Genomic DNA, 20683 nt, shown 5'->3' on the forward strand with positions numbered 1-20683 from the left:
GGGGGGGGGGTTCCTCACGCCGATGGACCAGGCCAATTGTAAGGCAAAGATGCTTAGTCGGGGATGCAGCCTCAATCGCACACCGCACCAACCTGCTGGGCATCGAAGAAATCGCAGTTTCGCGCTCGAACCTTCAGATGAAAGCCTCAGGAATCTGGAAGGGACCAACGTGGCAGCCTCTGCTATTATCCCCATGGATTCAAGCAAAACCGAAAACAACTGCTGTTGTCATTTCCATCACTTCCAGGGATGTGGACTCCGTCATTAGAGGCCAACAATGATGGAGTCCCTCTGGATGTCCCTCCATTTAGGCTGTGAGGCATAAATGCGAGGACCGGGAGCAGAGATTTCTACAGCTATATATACTAACGAACAGGTGCTCTACCATTTATAGCGCCGACTTCATGGACAATACTTTCCAACTCAGTACCTCACACAACGTTTCAGCTTGCCCCTCCTCAATCTTGCCATCACCATGGCCCAGTTCCGGTCACTTGCCTCCCGGCATCGTTTGAAGCTGGGAAAGTGCTCTCAGCTAATTGGAACATGCAACAATGACGAAGAGAGTCTCAGTTTGCCCCAAGATGGTGCCTGCGCAGGTCCTGCATTTCCAAAGAATTCAGAAATCGACCATTCAAAAGCTCCGTTTGCCAGTCATGCCTCAGAACCAGGTTCAAGTTCCCAAGTTGGAAGGGTTTGAGACGGGTGCACAACCTGACTTTTGCCCAGGATCAGACAGAAAGACCCTCGTTCCAAAACCTTCCTCCGATAAGGAGTCGCCAACTGGGGTACCTCCACACAGGATCTCCAGTGCCATTGACTCTTCAAACAACTTTACCGACCTTTCGGGTCAGCTAAACGATATTCACTCGAACAGAAGCATAACACCGCCGACGAGGAATTTCGTTTCAACGTTGGGGGGAAGAAAGAGAAAAGGCCCAAAAAAAAAAAGAGATCAATACTTTTGGACATTGAGAGGCCAAAACAAGCAAGGAACCGAGGCCAAAGAAGAGCTCAAAGAAGACATAACAACTATGGGCAATTACCGACATTCTAGAATTAAGAAAATACATGGCGAGGATGATGCAATGCAGACCATTATGGACCTCAGCAGCTATATCGAAGCTCAATATTAAGATTGATTAGGCCACGGCTTGAACAAGATCAAACAAATCCGAGACGAGACTCATGATTGGCAAGAAGCTTCGAAATTGCTTCAAGATGGAAGAGCAACAGCTTGAAGGGTGCGGGAAGATCATCAAACCAAAAGAATCTCACTCGAGCAATGTCAAATGGGAGCTCGCAATGGTCGCGGGGGCAGGCTGAAAATCGACCCGGCCGATTTGGAATTCGACGTTCATATGCTGAACGAAATGAGCGTGCTCATATTGGAATTACCAAAGACATCGAGACAAGAGACTTCCAGAACGTTGTGGTCCTTCTGGCAACTTTACACCGTCGACTTATCACATATCAGCCAGTTCCTTATAATACCAAGCGATAATCCGGACTCATCCTCGGTCGATTCCAGAAGGATTGGTCTGACGACGTCGAGTACTATGTATACAATGGACATCACGATCCTCCAGACTTCGTTTTATGAGAGAGGAGTCAAGAAACAACAGAAAGTGTTGGAGCGGCATCGCAAGCTAAGAGCGGAGGAAACACCGCGTGAGATTGGGAGACTGACAATACGAGAAGAACGGAGTAGGAACATTCGTACAGGGAAAACCACGCTTTTGGTGCAGAACCGGTGGCTGGGAACGCAACTTGCTGAGCCCGTCTATCACAACTTCTTCCCCACCTAGACTTGTATAGGTTTTTCAAGCTCCAAAAAAAAAAAAAAAAAAAGCATGCGGCCGGAACTCGACCTATAGTTAAACGGACATTTTACTATTCTGCGCCAACCGACTTGTAGGGCAGCGTTCATGACCCGAAGCCCCCAGAAATGTATTCTCCCGGCTTCTCTCTTGAATCTGCGATGGCTCAAAGCCCATTTCAGAACAGCGCCCGAAATGCGGCCTGAAGAGGCAATCGTCGAGTGAAAACCTCTCCTTTTACTGACGATCTATGCATTGATACCTAATACGCCCCAGCACTACGGTGGCGTGTTCCCATTAGAGGCATGTGATTTGATCTCAATCATTGTCTAGAGCGCTTCGAATGTTCCGCTCTCGCATCAAGCGAAGGGTTGGAAGGAGGCTGGCCCCCGATGATGCGTTCAAACCATCCGATGGAAGGTATGTTTCGCGAGCCATTCCATTTGTCAGGGATTGCCTGCAAGAAATTCGGGTTGGGTGGCCGGAGACACATCTTTTCACGTAAAAGCACGAAAACTCACGGTCCTGGGAGCCTGGGACTAAGTAGACCATCGAACACGGTTCGGGAAGTGATGCAATGTACGTTCTCTGCGTCTCATGGCTTCATTCAGAACAAGGCGAGTAGATCCTCAAGCGGTGGCCCCAAAGGGTCCAACGAATCCTACAGCCCAAACAATCTTTTTCAGATCATGCTGCTTGGTATCGGATCTTGTGTCCAACACCACGGCTGGGTTACTGTACCGAGTATGGTGACAAATTTCTATCCACTGACTTTCGGCTCGAACCCATGATCATGATCGGAAAAAGGGCTCGAAATCCATGAATTGATTAGTGGGATTCTCTCCTGAATCTGAAACCGAAGCGACACTTCTCGCGATTTGATTTATGATAGTAAGACTTGGGACACTTGAAGCGACGCCGAAGATCATTTTGAAACGTTAAGCGATCGAGGATCATTTCTTTGGATCTCAAAATCTGAAATCTTGAATCAAAAGCTCTTTGATCGATCGGGATCCAGACCTCTACCAGGATTCATCACAAGTTCGGATGCTAACAAAGCATCGAGCCCGAGTCCACCGCCTTCCATCACCGGCGCTATGAAACATGGGGATTAATGGTTTTGCAAAGCAGAGGTTCTATCCGATGACGTTGGGAGGTGTGACCGCATTCTGAACCTGGAGGTCCGTCGAACAATTCACCTGTATGAGAGAAGCACTGGATATGAGGAAGTACGACGCCGTCACAACTTGGTTTCGATCTTCGGATCCTGAGCCGTGAAGGAGTGAGGCGACGCCATCTTCATGGCTGACCGCCTCACTCACCCGTCCAACTTTCACCTCCCAAGACGATCTGTTCGATTGTCGATAGCCTCCCCGTTTCAGGCGCCAAAGTAGATCAAGGAAAAAGTGACCGCCCTACAAACGTTCCACGAGAGGGATGATGCTGCCGCCGCTGCTGCATTTCAACGCAATTGTCCCAAGGGGAAACTTCAATGATGACCCCCAAGCATCTCATTGTGGACGTGGGCCATGGCGTACGTCTATTCCTCGCTTATCTCGAGATTCCCTTGGATGCTGGTTGGCTGACATCCTGGTGATGAAATCTTTCTTTGGCTGCGCTTGTGGTCAATCTTCCTCTATAGACAGTCCAAGTCTGGCAAGACCCAACCTTTGATGAGCTCTTGAATTTGTGGCGATGCTCTTTCCTGGTCCCGCCTGGCGTACGTCAAGCGTGTGCCTTGTTCCTTCTCAAGCGCGGTGCTCTTCAATTAACTGATTCACGTCTTCTGCTCTGACCGCTTCCAAAAGTGCCTGAATAGGGGGCGTCTTCTCTTCGAATCGGATCATCTGAATGTTCTGTTAGTAAACACAATCAAATTTTCTCTCAGGGCTTTTTCGCTGACACATCTCCGATCGATAGAGATTCGGCGGAATCAGAACGTAGTCGTTCCTAAGCCACCCTTGAAAGAGTGGACACAACCACCAACGAGACTCTCTCCGAGGGAACTGGGCAAGAAGTAGGCAATTCTGAGGATAAAAGCAAAGTGCGTGACTCGTCACCACCGTCAATCCCAGCCATTGACCAAAATCTTCCAGACATGAAGTGTACAACGGTCAGACCGTTCCAAAAACAAAGAAAAGTCATGAATCCAGCGTGAGGGTGTCGCGCTCAGTTACCAGGCTTTCGAAGCCTTCATGAACGAGACTCGACCGGGTACGAAGGACTTCATGACCTGATGAGAACATACTCTCTCGATTCCTCCATTGCTTTCCTCCTTACCACCAAAGCTCTGATTCAGACAGGACCGAGGCCTGTGACGGACATGATCTCGGAAGACGTCAAAATTTTGAGTTAAAACGTCTTTTACAGGTGAACCTGGAACCTGCCTCATTTATCATCCAGGGAAAACACATCATTGATTCGGTCTTCCGCAATCCTCAAAGCCCCCTTTCGTTGCAGACGGAGCTGTGTATCATTAGTGACGTCCAAGCCCTTGAAGGTCACCGCCTTCTTTTCTTCCAACCCATACTTTCGTTCCTCTTTATCGATGTCCACAAATTCGAAAAAACTAAATTTTACCAAGAAGGTGGAGCAACGGCGACAAACAAAACCGATCAATCACCGCCATAGCCGGATCCTGGCCGGTCCGTGAAAAGTTCGGAATTGTTTCTTTCGGCAATCTCCTCAATCCACTTATTTGGTTGGATTAACTTGTTGGACACGAGTGACGCCTCCATGGCCGTCCCCAGGGGTTTTCCACGACACGTTATAGATGAGCTCGGCGAGTGGGAAAAAGAAGGCACCCATAACCTTGGAAAGCCCATAGCTTCATTCAAATGGAAACATGGTCCGGTATCCTCAGCCATCGGAACACCTTTGCCTTTCTAAGACCTACATGGCATCGATTTTCACGGAGATCAAGGAACATTGTCCATTTCGTTCCGACAGTGACAGAGAACACGGGGATGAGCAGGACGATCAGTCTCGAAGCCAAGAGAGGATACGGTGCCTTTTCTTTCTTTCGCTTTTTCACAGATGGCGTATGATAAGGCGGAAGACCGGATAAGAACGAGGAGCCTTGCAGGGGGTGCAGATGGCTGTGCTTGTGTTCTTTTGCAATTCGTTAGCAGCCACGACGAGGCTGTTGGTACTTGGCGTGGAATAGGGGCTGATCTCATCAGACCATGTCTTCACGGGATGGAACGGTCCTCGCACAGCTACCCCCTCCACCTGCAGACGTTTTGCTCTAGAAAAATTCAATACGGGCAGGACAAACAGAGAACTATCGTCTTCTTCGGAGCCTCATTGCTGTTTTGCCAATTACCGGGAGAAGAAAATTTGAAATTGAATGTCACATAGAGCGCAGATACGTATAGAAATGTTTCCAAAAGGGGCAAGCTAGCCTCGCCCTGAGGGGGGCAGAGAACAATCATATGGTATAATAAGGTATGATACTGATACGAATATATTGTATGGTATTACAGCAATCATCTTTGAAATTCTCATTAGCTTGCCAGTGCTCGATCATGAGTGACTTTCAAGTACATACACAAAGAGGCGTGTCCGCTCAGATCAAGGAAAACTGGCATCAGAGAACAGGTGTAATGGGCGAACCTGATCACGTCACCTTGCCCCCCGCCACGGATCTATCCTGGTTTGTCGTTTTTTTTTTTTTTTTTAACAAACTACGCGAGGGAAAAAAAATAAAAATAAACGAACATTTCTGCCCCAACCCTTCGAAAGGGAATCACTCGGTCCGATAGTCATGTCATCGCATCGTTGATCGCTGATCTTTTCTTTCTTTCGGTTTCGTTTCTTTTTATTTGGGGAGTTCGGAGGCCTTTGACTCTCGAACTCAAGGAAAAGCGGGATCCATATTTCGGTTTTAGGCTTTTGACCTCAAATGAATTCCCCCCTCTCATCATCGTGCACGCGGAGCTGTCCACGCGGATCTTGGTCGTTAGTGGTGTAATATCCTTGTCCATGCTCGTATCCATGTTCATATCCATGCGGAACACCGACAGCGCCCACCGCACTGGGTCCCACGAGACCATCCTCGCGGTGATCTGCTCCCTCAGTATCATCCATATCCACATCCACGTCCCCTCCAACACCAAAGTACTGCTCATGCAAATTGGGGTCTTGCACCTGTCCGGTCCCCGGCCCAACGTCATCGCGCTGGAAACTGCTTCTTAGCGGCGTATTTTGCTCCGAATTCTCCCCTCCAGTGTGATGACTCCATCTGCCCTGCGCGATGCCTGGACTTGGATGCTTTCCACCATGTCCGGCGTGCAAGAGCGTCGGGCTGATAGCGTGCATTTCGCGCGGCGGCTCTGCTTGGCCCCATGCCTCTGCTTTCCAAGACGCTTCTGCTTTCGCGGACATCGGGCTGTACATGCTATCGGCGTGAGCGTCGTGGACGCGCGACATGCGACCTGTCTGCGCCATCTTTTGTCGGCGCCGTCGTGTGAAGACGAAGCAGCCCCAGCATGTGCCGCCAATCAGTAAAATGCCGCCGACGATGGGTAGGGCGATCGCAATCCCTAATTGCCAGCCGTGCAGGCCGCCACCGGAGGAGGTGCTGTTGGAAGGGGGAGCAGGGCCGGCGATCAGTGTCTCGTTGAAAATGGCGGCGGCGTCTGGAAAGAATGGTTCTCCTGGCTGGGGCGGGTCGCGGCAGGAGATGTGTAGGGCTTGTAAGACTATGAAGGAGTGCGCTATGGCGTCAGTCGAATGAGGCGGGGGAAAATGCAGGGTTGGGATTTGGGATCCTCACAGTTTGCCAGGTATAATTGTTGCGGGATGAAACTGTAGCAGAACGCGCACTTGTTGATGGTGTCATCGTCAAAGGGTGCCTCTGTGCAGTAATCATTTCCAGGCTCGGCATCCGATGAGTCGGTCGTAACTTGATATCCGATCGACTCGTTCAGCAGAGCGCAGCTGACTTGACAAGGACTGCTGATGGAAATGTGTGGTTCAGGAATGGCGAACATGCACCCTGCCAGTGTGAAGCGGAGGGCCACTTGACTGTAATCAGCACCTGTTTCCTCGCAGATGTGGTCTTGCATACACAATCCCCATTCTACATCTGTCTCATTCTTGCCTGTGTCTACGGCCGTACTGTTCAATTGACACCCCACACATTTTTGAAAAGCTCGACCTTTACTGAGAGACTGGTAGTCAGCGTCGAGGCAGACGATGTCGTCTTCGAGATTACCGGCGTCCGAGCAGACGGACTCGCAGGGCGATCCGGAGACAGATGAAAGGGCAGAGGTCGGGCGGAGGAGGACAGTCAGCAGGCAAATGACAATGTAGACAGCCGCGGTCGCAGGACGGTCATGCCAGTAGGCCATGACATTGACGGTGAGCTCAGCGACATATGAAACAACACAGCGCGCAGGAAGGGCAGACTGCGAAGTGGTGAGGTTGGAGGGATTGATGCGTTTCTATCTCGTCCAATTTAAGGCGCGCCAGATGGCCAGAAATCGGAGGGTGAGGGGGACATTGAGAGACAATTCTCCGTCCATCCCACCCACGAAAATTCCTAGCGGCATCGGCCACTGCCAGAAGAGAAGAAGAGGGCTGTTTCCATGTTCCGTGGCTTGCATGTTGACGGGCGGCTAGTAGAGCTGATCGCCCAGTCAGCACCGGTGGACGAGGTTGGCCTGAGGAGGAGTGATTGGTGAAGAGACACCCATGAAGTGTGATAAATGGTCGATACTCGACGTGACTGGTGGAACATGTCTGGCTTCTAGTGAGCGCTAGGCTGGCGTGACCCGCCGGATTAAAAAGCTCTGGAATAAAACTTGCTGTCAACCACCGTTCGGGCTGGGGTCCCTCGGCTTTTCACAGAGGCTTTTATCCTCTCGCCTTTCAGCATTGTTGTGATGGCCATCAAAATCTGCTGTGGTGGTTAAGGGGGGTGATATCCCTTTAACTAAACGAGACAAAAGCTTGTTGATTTCGCCATTGCTTGAGCGTCTCGTCTGCAACCGAATCTGCTCCATCTTGCTTCGTTTCTGTGACTGGCGTTTAGTTGTCTCTGCTCGAGCCGCCGACGTTGATGATCCAGTGCTTCGGGTATGCATTGATCCGTTGTGATATGTTAACAACTCCTGAAGCATCGTCAATATCACGGAGACCTGGCGACGGATAATAGATATACATTATGGTATAGTACAAATGCTTGCTCCTGGGACTATTTCCTTGTTGAGACCGGACATCCTAGCTACACCGAGGTTCTGCTTCGCTTTTTGCACCGACTTGGTTATATATACAGTTCTAAAGATGATCTCAGTGGGTTGGTGAAAATTTGGCGATGCAAGCGGCGCCTTGTGCTAACCTCATCGTCGGTGAAGTGTTTCTATTTCTGGTCTGATCATTTGAGCAGGTGCGGGTTGAAGGAATATATATATTTGGCAGGGCTTGTTGCTCACTCTAGGCGGTCAGGAAGCCGGAATGATCAACGTCACCCGAAACAGTCCCCTTCCATTGTCTAGCCATATTGGCTCGGGCCTGACAATTTTGGATCTCGGATTGTTCGGCTTCCTCAGGCAAAAGCTCGGTGAGGATGTGTGTGATCCATCGCGAAGCCCTTCGGATGGAGAGACGGCCAGGCATTTCAGTCTCGCGACAATCCAAGACCGTTCATTTTCCTTGGTGCAGCTCTTCAACTCTCTTCTCAAATGCTGAAATCATAGTGCTCGCAACCTTTTCTTCCACCTGGGCAAACATTTGATCGTGGAGTAGGTTTCGGAATTTGACGGTGATGTTCAACTGGACAGATGTTTTGTCCTCTCCAGGGTCTTTGGACGGCGCGATGTGCCATTTCGTGTTCAAGACTTCGAAAAGCCCGTTACTGTTTTCCTCACTACTCCGTGCTTCAACAATTCCATGTTTGGGATCGCACTGGACAATACTGTCCCAATCCTCCTCCAATCCGAACTTTGCATATCCCACTTTTAGCTTGGCGCGAGTTGGATACCCTGCTGAATCTCTTGAGGAGACATTCGATGATATCGTAAATGGGAGAAATGTGGGATAGCCAGAGACATCGGACACGGTTTTGAAAATTACCACGGATGAATATGGTAGCAGCTTGGTATGCGAGAGCGAGCGTAGTGGGCAAGGTCCTAGGGCTGAGCTGAGTAAAGAGTCGAGAAACGTCCTGGTCTGGTTTATTTGCTTTGCATTGACAAAGACCGACGAGGAACCGTTGCTGAATAAAAGCCGATTCGGACAACTAAGGAGAGCAGTTGAGCGGTGGGTCATCATTTCTCAACGGACTAGCTCCTTCCCCCCGAAAGAATAGAACTTTGTCTATGAGATATCAGTTGTTGACGGGCATCATTGTGACATCAAATGAACGTGTTTGGAGCGATTGAAGATTGAGAGAGCAACATGAAAGTTTTCATGAGCTCGGAGGAGAGCATGCCCGAGTCATTTCCATTTTATATTGCCAAGACTCTGACTCGCGTCTCACCCGACCGAATCTCAACCACCGTTTTTCTACGTCAAATCGACCGCGTTGGCCCGTTCACGGTTTTTGCTGTGGACCTGTGTTTCTCTCGCATCAGGATGCATGACTAAAGTATTCGTTCCGTCCCTTCGAAAAAGGTCGCAGAAATGGACACGTCGACCACGAACGCCGCGAACGTGACGAACATAGCCCTGGTCGCCAAACAACCTCCTCCTGAAAAGGCTGAAGCTATCAGCCTGAGAACGAAGATCATCCTATCTTTCTGGGCTGTAATAGTGGTCCTAGGTCTTCCAACATGGTGGCAGACCACTACAATCTATCGAGCCAATTTGCCGCTTCAGGAAATGCTCAATTGGGCCGAGGGAGTGGTCCGTCGACGATAACTTTTGGAATCTGCTCGCGGGCTGACTTGATGGGATAGAATACTCCTACAGCGATCCCGTTGCACGTCTGGATATCAGCCCCGAATTATTCCTGCTCCGATGCGCAGGCAATAGTGCGAGATACCCAGCAAGCCCTCGACGATCTTAATGAATACCCAACACTGCACCAACGACTACATCTGGTGAAGGGACTGTCCGGTGCAAGAGACGATGGACAGAACGAAGGGGGGGCAAGCACAAGCTGTGGTGAAGATCCTTTCAGTGTTGGTCTGGGAGATCCAGCATTAAAAGTGTCCCTCGAGCCAACCACCGAAAGCTTTACATTCAACTTGGACGAGGTGTCTGCCACGGTCGTTGTCCGCATCCCGCCTGGTCCGTCGATCGGTGCCTCGAAGCATCTCGCGGGGGCACTCCATGAGATATTCAGGGACGAGCAAATTGCATCAGCTCTACAAGCTGTGTCTCTAGCCAGTCACAGCCAAAATGCACAAGCCTTTCTGAGATCACAACCATATGATCTTGTCACCGGGATTGAGAGGCAGATCAATCGCGCCTACAAGTCTTCCCCTCAATTCCACCTGACCTTCTCCCTTTTCACCGCGAGTGGCGCCCCATCCAGCTGGGATGTTCAAGAGGCTTTAGAGGATCACATCCAACCTCTTGTACAAGCTCTATCAAATACCGCCAAATTCGAAGTGACTACCCAGATCCAGTTGTATTCGAGCTTTTCTCCATCGATTCGACCGGCGACGCGAGAGGGACAGGATGCGACTTTTCTGGAGCAAAAGGATCTGACAGCATTTGTGAATGCGGCAGAGTGGCCATTGGCGCCATCCATTGGAGATGGGCCTACCCTCAACTTCATCGTCTACGTTCCAACCCAACATCAAATACCACTGTTGATCGAGGGCATTGACGGAACATCCTGGCTGATCCCTCAATGGGGCGGTATTCAGATCCTCAATCCACCTTTATATCCACACCCGAGTACCGGTGCCATGACCATTCCCGCACATCTCGGTAAAGACTTGTTGCGACAACCATTTGAAACGTTTTCATCACAACTATTATCATTGCTGGGTGTTCGATCTGACGGCTCAACACAAACCTTGCCACTCCAACTTCGCTTGGATGCCTTCCAGCGTTTGTCCGCGCTCACTCTCTATCTCAAGGCGGCATCAAGTTTAGGTTCTTTGTCTAGACTGGCACAACGTCTGAGCAACATCCCTATCCCAAGAAATGTTGCCCAATTGGTTGATGATACAATAGGAAACCTTACCGCTTCTCGTCATGCTTTTCTTGAGAGTAGATGGGATTCGGCCCTCGCTCACGCCAAAGTTGCTTTCATGGACAGCGAAAAGGCTTTCTTTGACAAATCCATGGTCGGCCAGGTCTATTTCCCGGACGAACACAAAGTGGCTGTCTACCTGCCTCTGCTGGGTCCCATTGGAGTTCCGTTGCTTGTGGGTCTTTTGAAAGAAATTAAACGAATCGCTTCCACCAAGCAGGCAGCCACGAGCTAGGAGATTAGGAATGGCCTTTGAATGTTGACTCCGATAATCCGGTTACCCATTACCACGGTTGATCCACAAAAGTTTGTATCTCAATGCGGGGTGGGAGCCTGTTGAAGATGATGCAACTTGGGTCATGCTATTATGATTCCGCTGCCCGTTGAAGACTCATCCTGCATAACCAAAGACTGTGAAGGTCGTGGTCACAATTATGAGAGTGGTATGAATGAGGCTCTCTCTTTTCGGCCTGAAATATGCCGCCGGCACCTCATAGTGCCTTCAAAAGGAACATTGAAATCAATTCGAGACGTGTACCTATGGAGACCTGGAGCCTCTGCCCGGCTCCTTTGCTTTTGGGTCACACGTCTCAGTCTGAATGTCAACTCTCAGGCCCGTGATGGTACGATTATCATGAGGACCTAGTCACTGCCGCTCTAAGCTACATCAATGACAAGAACGGAGTCACTCTGATGACAGGCTGGATCAATTTTATCAAACTTCACCTCATCCGAACACCTTGCAATTCAATGTTTCATCCACAACGTATATTTTCATTATATCCCAAACCATCAATATTCCTCAAGCTCCGACATTTTGTGCTCTAGTCATGATTTAAAGGTAATCCACTCCTGCGTCCAAATCAACCCCCCACTCCCACTCCCGGTATAATCCTCACTGACAAGACCTGTCCCCCTGATCTTCGCGCCCTGCCCCTCCTTATCGGCCGTACAATACCTCAGCAACACCATCCTCTCATCTAGGAAGAACGTGATGTCCACCCACTTGGGGTTCAACTCTTCCGCGACCGCCCCACAACCCACCACGGCATGTTCCTCAACACTCGACATCTTCTCCGCAATCGTATATACGCCCAGCGTATCCCAGACACGAGACTTTATCTCGCTCTCCTCTAGAAGCGAAGTCACCTGGTGCCGAACCTTGGTGGAACGACATTGCGCCGCACCGAGGTACAGCGGCGGTCCGATTCCGCTGTCTACACTGAGGGAATGTTCTTCGTACGCAAAGAAGGATGACTGGTTGAAAATACTCTCGCTCAACACCAGAAGCCGGGCAAAATGGGCGTTGAGCGCTTCTTTTCTCTCGGCGTATGTCCGGCACGACTTATGACAGTCACATGTCTCGGGGGGATCGCACAGGGGGACAATCACCTCACCCGTCTCAGGGGAATGGAAGGCCATCTGTGTCAGAAGCAAAAGATACGACGCCTCACGGTATGCCTTTAACAGATGTGCTAGACGGCGATCTCCACGGTTGCGCAGACTATCTTCGCTTTTCGAGTACTCGGCATAGGCCATCGACCATTGCAGTAAGCGGGAAATGTGCGTGTGGTGCCGGGAAAACCCCGATCCGGCGAGTAGGCCTTGTTCAAGAAGGGTCCAGGTGTGCCAGATCCATTTTGCTTCCGTAAATAAGACGTCACGGGCCTGTGAAAGAGACGAAAAGGCCTGCGGGATCACATAAGGATTCGGATCGGGAAGAGAAGGAGGAGAATCGCGCGAAAATGGGTCGAGTGAAAGATCCAGTACCGATTCTTCTGGGTCGCTGAGGATTTTGGCCAGGCCACCAAACATTCGAACAGATTCTATCTCGAGCTTTAAGAAGAGTTTTCGCAAGGTTTCGTAATTGATGTCCACGGTTCGATATTGCGTGTCTCTGTATGTCGTGCGGGATTTTCGACTCAGGAGCAATTTGAGTCCAGATGTCATGTGCATCTGTGCCAGGTCATAATTGCCCTGGAATGTCTCGAAGATGCTGAACAGTTTCATTACCACCATATTGATCTCGGCCGCATTGGGATGATCTGAAGCTATGTCATTCGCCAGCCGTCGGAGTGCCTTTTGATATAGTTTGTCCGAGAGGTCGCAGTATTCGAACGCTTCGCGTGAGATGCCTAGTTCGAATCTTCGGTGGACAGCGCCGACCGCCGCGGCGGCGGCGAGGACGGTAGGATGTTGAAAACATGCTCGGACAATATAGGAGCGCCAGACGGAGCTGTCGAAATATGCGGCGAACTCGGGTCCGGTGCGTAGTCGGAAGAAGTCGAAGCAGAAGAAATCATTGTCGGTGTCGAAGAGGACATGAGAAGGAGGGCGGATGAGTTGGGTGTATTCTTCATCGTCTAGGGATTTGCCCTTCGTCGGTGTGATGGGAGGGATGGCAACTTTGCCGCTTGTGTTGGTCTTTTGACGTTTGGTTCTAGGTTCGTCTATGCTGGGAGATGAACCTTCTGATGTCAATGTTTGTGGTGGAGATGGACTGGCATAGCCGTCACATTTACGACCTGTGCTTGTACATCGTCGGCAAAAGGGTTTTTCTTCATCGCATTTCTTTCTCCGGATCCTATTTCATGTTCAGTGAACTGTTTCCTTGAGTCCCTGAGGTTTATTGACGTACTTGCAGGTCAGACATCCGGTTCTGACTTTATTGTGAGTCTTTCGCGTTCTCTTCGGCTTCTCTATCAAGGACCGTTCTTCGATCAACATCGTTGCTGTCAAATCCGAATATGAGGCAAAAGTAGATTTTCAGTCCAAGCGTAATTGCTGCAAATCAAGCCCCCGGGGGGGGATGCCATATGTATAAGTCCTCGGTACCTGATCAACGCTGTATGATGTCGTATATGATTCCGGATACGAATTGGTTTCAATGGTCTCTCATGAGCAACCTCTTTTCGCTGATTGGTCAGGGCGTATTTTCAAGACGTCGATTCCATTCCTAGTTTGGATGCTGACAAGTCTTTGGTGGCACCTCTCTAGGCAGCAACAGGGGACTTTGAGCGATCAGATTCGACGGCGGGATAAGCTCCGAGCCTAAGCGACCACTGCTGATCCATCCCATGGTTAAATGTTCAAGTTTGGAAAAAAGCAGCGTGTTGATCTGAAGAAGCGGATAGGTCAGTTTAAGAGCAATTGCAAGGCCCATGTTCTGGACGAGATAGTGTCGGCAATTTTAATACTCGACTAATTCTCTTTGCTCGAAATTGAGGTACCTCCTCGGAGAGGTCATGGCCAGGTTGTATGCTCTGAGCATAAGGTGACACGAGGGGCTCGTCGGATGTGGGCTGAGGGGGTGACAAACAGGGGCGACGTCCGGCCTCATCACGGCTTCATCTCATCCCGATTCTTACCCAGAAATGCTGTGAACCTCAAATTTCCTACGTAAACAGAGATTGAAAACCGGAAGAAGCTGACTGATAACCATTTCCCCCCCGCATATAACTACAATCCAGAACCTCCACGATCTCACAACTGCCTCAAAATGGCACCGACACCAGCTAACAACATCGCCTACACTGCGCTCATCAACCCGCCCTCGGCCACTCCCGCGATCACCATTGAACAAATCTGGAAAGGGCTCGAGAAGAAAATCACCGCTGGCCAGGATTTTGTCGGCGGCGCCCTCATCTCCACCGACGTCATCTCCACCTCCACCGACGAACAAGGTCGTCCCGTCACAGTCCGCGAGGTCGTCTTTCGCGATGGAAACCGACGTGTTCGCGAGACGTGTATCGCGTTCGAACCCATGAAAGTCGAGTTTCATCAAGAAGACGGGAGCAAGGTGCAGAATGTCATCAGCCATGGCAGCGAGGGCGAATTGTTCATGACATATACCTTTGAGTGGTTACACCCTGAGTGTGCGGGCGACGTGGCGGCTTTGGAAGCCAAAAAGGAGAAGGAGTGGAAGATTGCGAAGATGGCTGTGGACAAGACGATACAGGTAATGCGAGAGATGGTTGTAGATGGGAGAATAAAATAAAAGGATAGGTAAGGACAAGTGATGAGGGTGCTAGGGCTGGGTTGGATGGTTAATGAAGTCATCAAACTTCTCACGGTCAGGAATGCGACGCAACTGGCAATACCATCTTTGAGAGTGTTAAAAATCCGATTGATAGGCCATGCAAACTCTGCTATGGCAGGCTTCTAGCTCTCCTCTCCCTCCCTCTTTTCGAATTTCCCCATGTTGTGATCATGGTATTTCAGCCGTTTAGAAATGTCCATTCCTTTGACATCTGAGACCTTGGTCTCTTCTAGCGCTCCAGGAGCTTCTCGTGCTCTGGGCTGTCTTCATGGTATTGTCGAATTGCCTGTCCATCTCTGCAAGAGCAGAGTTGTGGTAGATTGTAAGAACGTATCGGCAATATCGTTGACCACAGAGAACAACAAAGACACCACAAACAACGGAGTCAACAGAGACCACGGATCTGACTCTTGCTCGTTTCCAGTGTATCCAGGGTGTACCGAGGACGTGTGAGGTTCAATATTTTGACCTCCTCCGCGCGTTTGTTGTATGGACAGATAACGCCGATACTCAGCTTCATACATTGCTCAGCGGCGCGACAAATACCGGCGCGGCCTGGAAATACATTAGTCAATACCGAGATATATCAAAGGGACCTGACAAACCTAACTACTTTTATATACCGAGATGGGTCTGATGGATCGAAATGTTGCTTCATCCGGATCTATGACCATGCTTGCGTCGGCATTCACCCTTCCCCAAAATTCATCATAAGTGCAATCACTACGAGCTCGGACATGTCGGTGAGCCCAGGTTTGCCGGCCATGGTGAGAAGACATAGCTCTCAGTCCCAAGCATCTCCCCAGTCATCTTCGTTCATGTCTGGTTCTTTGGGCTTCGGCACTTCTTTCTTGACTTCTTTCTTTGCAGTTGTGGTGGACGTTCTTGCACCAGCAATTGTTGGCTTCTTGACATTATCACTGGTGCCGGTTCCAGCAGATACACTTCTTGCCGGGCCTGCTGGTCTGATGTTCAAAGTGCTTCCAGTAGTATTGGTCTTGCTTAAGCCCTTGGGTAGTTGTTTTTGGCTCTTTGCCTTGGACTGGGCGGCTAGCCAACCGGCAAAATCAGGTTCACCAATGTCATCAAAAGGAGTCGCAGAGGATGCAGTGTTGTTAGTTGGTTGACTAGATGAAGCGTCGAAAAAATTGTCTCCATCATCATCCATTGTTCCCCACGCATCTAAATTGTCTTCTTCGAGGGCATCTTCCGGCTGTGAGGTCGAACTCCTTACCGTGTTTGAAGTGGCCGGTCTTGATAATCCAATGGGTGATTTCTCAGGAACCACGTTGATTGTGGGGGTTGCGCGGCCCGAGGCAGGTAGTGATTGCGTTTGTAGTGATGTAGATCCGTTAGCGACAGTCGACGGAGCCATTTCACCTTTTGCTCCAGCCATTTTGTTTGTGAAAGAGGAAATTGCCCAACCTGCCCAACTTGTATCGCTTTGGTTTCCTATTCTTGCTGGTACGGCGGCATTGGTAGCTCCCGGTGCAGATTCGGGTGGAAGAACGGTATCAGGCATGGCTGAAGCATATTTCCGCACTCTCTGCAAATAGACATCGACTGCTTTGTTGGCCTGATCCCGGACCAGTTTCTCTTTGTCGACCAGACTGATGCAGATGGCAGGCAAGATCTTTGTGGCACAGTCTTCATCGCTGAAGACGTCAATCGTCGCGTTGAGAGCCATTAGCGCGGCATTTCGAGCGTGCACAAAAGGATCTCTGAGTGATCGGGAGAATGCTGCGATCAATACCTTGGCCCGGGAACCAACACCAAGGTTCCTGGCGATCTTTCCAAGACAGATGGTCGTATTTGTGCGAATTCCAGGTTGTTCATCATTGGCTGTTTTGGCGAGAAATCGTAGGAGTTCACCATTGATGACTCGGTCGGACAGTTTGGGAATGATCGAAAGAACAGCTTTGACGGTTTGTTCTCTCACAACCGGAGCCGTATCAGTGAAGCCGGTGGTCATGGCCGGCCAAATCTTGCCGTTGATATCTTTTGGCGGTATTCGATCTACCATCAGCGGCAGATTGTCGAGTAAACATACCCTCAGGGCTCGGTCGGGGCTGGCAAAAAGACGGAGAATAACAGGTCCCAGTCGAGATTCGAATTCATCGTCGGACATCTTCAATCCTATTTTCATGATGGCTCCGAAGACACTGGGCCCCCCTCCACCAAATTCGACAGATTTGAGTAGTTCAGGTAAAATTTTCATTTTGAAGAAATCTTCGGGAAAGTCGTCCGTAAGGCTGTCGAGCTCTCTGTTCAAATTAGCTAGATATCCTTTCGAAGAAGGGAAGGAAGAAAGGGGGAGGAGAACAGCTTCACCCTAGAAATTCGTTCCTCTCCTGCTCATTCTTCAAACCCAGACTTTCGGCTCCTTCGGTAATGTGAATAAGGGGAGTCTCGAAAAATCCTCCCGTTTTTTTGCCTTGATCGACAAAATGACTTGGGCTCAGCCTCAAATTCGGGTTGGCATTGACTAATCTTCGGTAGCTCTGAACCATGTTTGCGGGTATACTGCCAGGCTGTGTTAACTGGTTGCTGCTCACAAAGCCCCCATTAAATGCTTCAAACACAAGTGTCCCCAAACCATACGCGTCCGGCGCGCCCAAAGGATTCTTTTTGATGGAAGACCAGCCACCGTTGACGACTTCCGGAGGTGCATATCGATTGGAATCTGGTAGCAGACTTTCATAAGTGTAGATTATGGCATCATCTTCATTCATCGAACTTAGGACTTCGAATCCTCCGAGCTTCCATTCTCCACTCTCACTTGTAAATATTGATGAGACACGGACAGCACCGTGTACGGAGGAGGCATCATGGTTGATGAATTTCAATGTCGAGGAAACACTGTAGAGACCCCATTTGACGGTCTCTTCACTTAGGCTCTTGCGCTTGATGTGCCAACTCAAAGGAATGACTTTTTCGGTGATGATGTAGATGTTCGTCTCGTTCTCAATCACGTCGATTACTCGAATCACGCCGGGATGGCGAAGTGTTCGCAATTTCCGCGCCGCATTTTTGGCCAAGGGTAATCGCGACTTGTTTGAGTTGATGTCGAAGTTGAACAGGCAACACGCTGTATTGTCGTCCTGTACACGGGATAGTTAGCGGCAGGACAACCTGGCAGGACACTCTTGTTGGTACCTTCTTCACGCCATTGTGCAGAGACCAGATGGAGTCTCCAATATCAATTCTGTCTCCGATGGTCACTGGAAAGGAGCTGGATTTGGCGATAGCAGAAGCGACGGCTGACTTGAGAAAGTCCATGAACGTTCATCTGCGGTCGGGAAGAAACGCGATCCAAATCTGTGACTGCGGTGGTTGAGATAGAACAAAATCGTCGGAGTTCCTACATCTGGTAGAAGGCTGTGGTCAAAACAATTGCTGTAGAAATGCGGGCCAACTGCGGGCCGTTATAAAATGTCCCCCCCCCCCAACATTCTTCCCCACGTTCGCTCCACCAGCAAAAGTGACATCCCACTTGGACAAATCTACCTTGTCAAATATAAATCCTCTTGTTGTATGAATTATCTCAAGATCCGGCACAATGACGGACCTGGCAAGTAGAAGAAGGACTTTCTCCTCGACAAATATGCCCAAGGACGTAGTATACAGGCCGCATGAGGGCAAGTTTGGGATCATTACCGGGGGTTCACGAGGTATGAGTCGGCTTGAAGCTCTCCCAATGCTTCCAGCAGTCTTATTGACACTTCACAGGCATTGGAGCCGCTGTGGCGCGAAACCTCGCCGCCAAAGGATGCTCCCTGCTGCTTGTCTACACCTCCGACTCGTCGACGGAACCTACCAGGGCTCTCTGCAGTGAACTTGCCGAAGAGCATGGAGCACTCTGCGTTCCTGTACAGGCCGACCTGGCTGATCCGACTCGAAGTATTCCCCATATTCTCACCACGGCAAGGAACCATTTCTCGCATCCTCGGACTGGAGTGTTCCAGGTGGACATCATCATCAATAACGCCGGCATTGGGGGCAATAAAGTGTTGAACGATCCGGACCTGGGTCCGATTGAAGAAACCCAATTTCACAGACAATATAATGTCAATGTCCTGGCGCCATTGTTGCTTGTGCAAGCATGTCAGCCTTACCTCCCCAAGGATCGATCGGGTCGAATTGTTAATGTATCGAGCGTATCTTCATCCATCGGCTGCGAATCACAATCAATATATGCGGGAACCAAGGCGGCACTGGAGGCCATGACTCGAGTATGGGCAAGAGAATTGGCGGAGAATTGTACCGTCAATGCCATCAATCCGGGACCGGTGTGGGGAGATATGTACAGTGAAGCCGGAGAGACTTTTTGGAAGGTGAACCAGAAATACGTGGATAGCGCTCCTTTGATGACTTATACGGGCGATGACGCGACGAGAGCCCGTGCGGGAGGTGATCCAAACGAATATGATCAGACGGTGATGAAACGTATGGGCGGAAAGAGACCGGCTTTTACGGATGAGATTGCTGGTGTGGTTGGCATGCTCTGCTCTGAGGAGAGTGGGTGGACGACAGGGAGTGTAATTTGCGCCAATGGTGGCATGAAGATGTCGATAGCATGAGATTGATCAAATGTAGCAGGAATCAAAGTATGGTGGCGGTGTATCGCAGAGAGCACGTTGGTCAAAGACAAGGAGGAGGACGAGGCTACCCGCAGTTTTGCTATTGGCTTGTCCATGAACAATCCGTGTTCTCAATTTCAATCACCGAACAAGTACTATTCAAGGCTGTAACAGACGCCCAACCACTCCTTTCAACGCTCGTTCTGTCCGTCCCATCCTATTTCATTTCTTCGCCGCGCAGAGATATTCCACGATGGTCGACATAATTCCGGTTTCCTCATACCCATCCCACATATCACTCCTCCCGTCCATCCAACAATGCAACCTAACCAACCTGCCCGAGAATTACTTCTTGAAATATTACATGTACCACGCCTTGACATGGCCACAACTATCCTACGTCGCCGTCGTTCGAGGACCCGGCAGCAAACCTTCAGCATATCCCAAGGTGGTCGGATATGTGCTGGCAAAAATGGAAGAAGATCCTACGGATGGAGTACAGCACGGACATATCACAAGTCTATCGGTAATGCGAACACATCGAAGATTAGGGATTGCAGAGAAAATGATGAGGATGAGTCAACGAGCCATGGCTGAGGTGTTTAATGCCCACTATGTGAGTCTGCATGTCCGAATGTCTAACGTGGCTGCGTTGCATTTATATCGAGACACGTTGGGATTTGAGGTCGAGAAGGTCGAGAGCAAATACTATGCCGACGGGGAGGATGCTTACGCGATGAGAATGGATTTGAAGAACCTGCAACTTAGGATTCCGGACGAGGAGGATGCTCAAGATGAAGGTGATGGAGTTGGCTCGCTAGGGAAGAAAGGTGAGGATGGCGTCACTGTCAATGGTGAGGATGGAAAGAAGGAAAAGATGGTGAAGGTCAAGGTTGGTCGTGGTTTGGGAGTGGGAGATTTGGTGGAAAGGAACGAGGGATCAACGAATGCACAGTACTGATGGAGGGCCACGTCGAATGTCACTGAGCTTTAACGGTGGAACTGCATATCGGCATGACCTCGAAGTTCGCTGGCACGATTTCCTCTCAAACAAAGCAACCTGGATCATGCTTTCCACGTTCATGCTCATCAG

General features: G+C 50.0%; 8 protein-coding genes across 8 annotated transcripts; 4 read left to right on the forward strand and 4 right to left on the reverse strand.

The window, feature by feature from the left end:
• Nucleotides 1–5720: 5720 nt before the first annotated feature.
• On the reverse strand, nucleotides 5721–7174 carry Z518_10646 (uncharacterized protein; the record flags this gene model as incomplete). The annotated part of the gene is made up of 2 exons (XM_013412188.1): nucleotides 5721–6523; nucleotides 6598–7174. The coding sequence occupies 2 exons, from the start codon at nucleotides 7172–7174 to the stop codon at nucleotides 5721–5723; spliced, it is 1380 nt and encodes a 459-aa protein (XP_013267642.1).
• A 1294-nt stretch (nucleotides 7175–8468) lies between these two features.
• Z518_10647 (uncharacterized protein) lies at nucleotides 8469–9092 on the reverse strand (the record flags this gene model as incomplete). Its single annotated transcript, XM_013412189.1, has 1 exon — nucleotides 8469–9092. One exon carries the CDS (start codon nucleotides 9090–9092, stop codon nucleotides 8469–8471), a length of 624 nt encoding a protein of 207 aa, XP_013267643.1.
• A 354-nt stretch (nucleotides 9093–9446) lies between these two features.
• Z518_10648 (uncharacterized protein) lies at nucleotides 9447–11206 on the forward strand (the record flags this gene model as incomplete). The annotated part of the gene is made up of 2 exons (XM_013412190.1): nucleotides 9447–9668; nucleotides 9722–11206. 2 exons carry the CDS (start codon nucleotides 9447–9449, stop codon nucleotides 11204–11206), a joined length of 1707 nt encoding a protein of 568 aa, XP_013267644.1.
• Nucleotides 11207–11799: 593 nt separating this feature from the next.
• Z518_10649 (uncharacterized protein) lies at nucleotides 11800–13698 on the reverse strand (the record flags this gene model as incomplete). The annotated part of the gene is made up of 2 exons (XM_013412191.1): nucleotides 11800–13555; nucleotides 13610–13698. 2 exons carry the CDS (start codon nucleotides 13696–13698, stop codon nucleotides 11800–11802), a joined length of 1845 nt encoding a protein of 614 aa, XP_013267645.1.
• A 772-nt stretch (nucleotides 13699–14470) lies between these two features.
• Nucleotides 14471–14968, forward strand: Z518_10650 (uncharacterized protein; the record flags this gene model as incomplete). Its single annotated transcript, XM_013412192.1, has 1 exon — nucleotides 14471–14968. One exon carries the CDS (start codon nucleotides 14471–14473, stop codon nucleotides 14966–14968), a length of 498 nt encoding a protein of 165 aa, XP_013267646.1.
• Nucleotides 14969–15794: 826 nt separating this feature from the next.
• On the reverse strand, nucleotides 15795–18289 carry Z518_10651 (uncharacterized protein; the record flags this gene model as incomplete). The annotated part of the gene is made up of 3 exons (XM_013412193.1): nucleotides 15795–17274; nucleotides 17342–18111; nucleotides 18167–18289. 3 exons carry the CDS (start codon nucleotides 18287–18289, stop codon nucleotides 15795–15797), a joined length of 2373 nt encoding a protein of 790 aa, XP_013267647.1.
• Nucleotides 18290–18614: 325 nt separating this feature from the next.
• On the forward strand, nucleotides 18615–19590 carry Z518_10652 (uncharacterized protein; the record flags this gene model as incomplete). The annotated part of the gene is made up of 2 exons (XM_013412194.1): nucleotides 18615–18681; nucleotides 18740–19590. The coding sequence occupies 2 exons, from the start codon at nucleotides 18615–18617 to the stop codon at nucleotides 19588–19590; spliced, it is 918 nt and encodes a 305-aa protein (XP_013267648.1).
• A 253-nt stretch (nucleotides 19591–19843) lies between these two features.
• Z518_10653 (uncharacterized protein) lies at nucleotides 19844–20551 on the forward strand (the record flags this gene model as incomplete). Its single annotated transcript, XM_013412195.1, has 1 exon — nucleotides 19844–20551. One exon carries the CDS (start codon nucleotides 19844–19846, stop codon nucleotides 20549–20551), a length of 708 nt encoding a protein of 235 aa, XP_013267649.1.
• Between the last annotated feature and the right edge of the window lie 132 nt (nucleotides 20552–20683).

This window comes from Rhinocladiella mackenziei (assembly GCF_000835555.1).
Source record: "Rhinocladiella mackenziei CBS 650.93 unplaced genomic scaffold supercont1.9, whole genome shotgun sequence".
NCBI classification, from domain to species: domain Eukaryota; kingdom Fungi; phylum Ascomycota; class Eurotiomycetes; order Chaetothyriales; family Herpotrichiellaceae; genus Rhinocladiella; species Rhinocladiella mackenziei.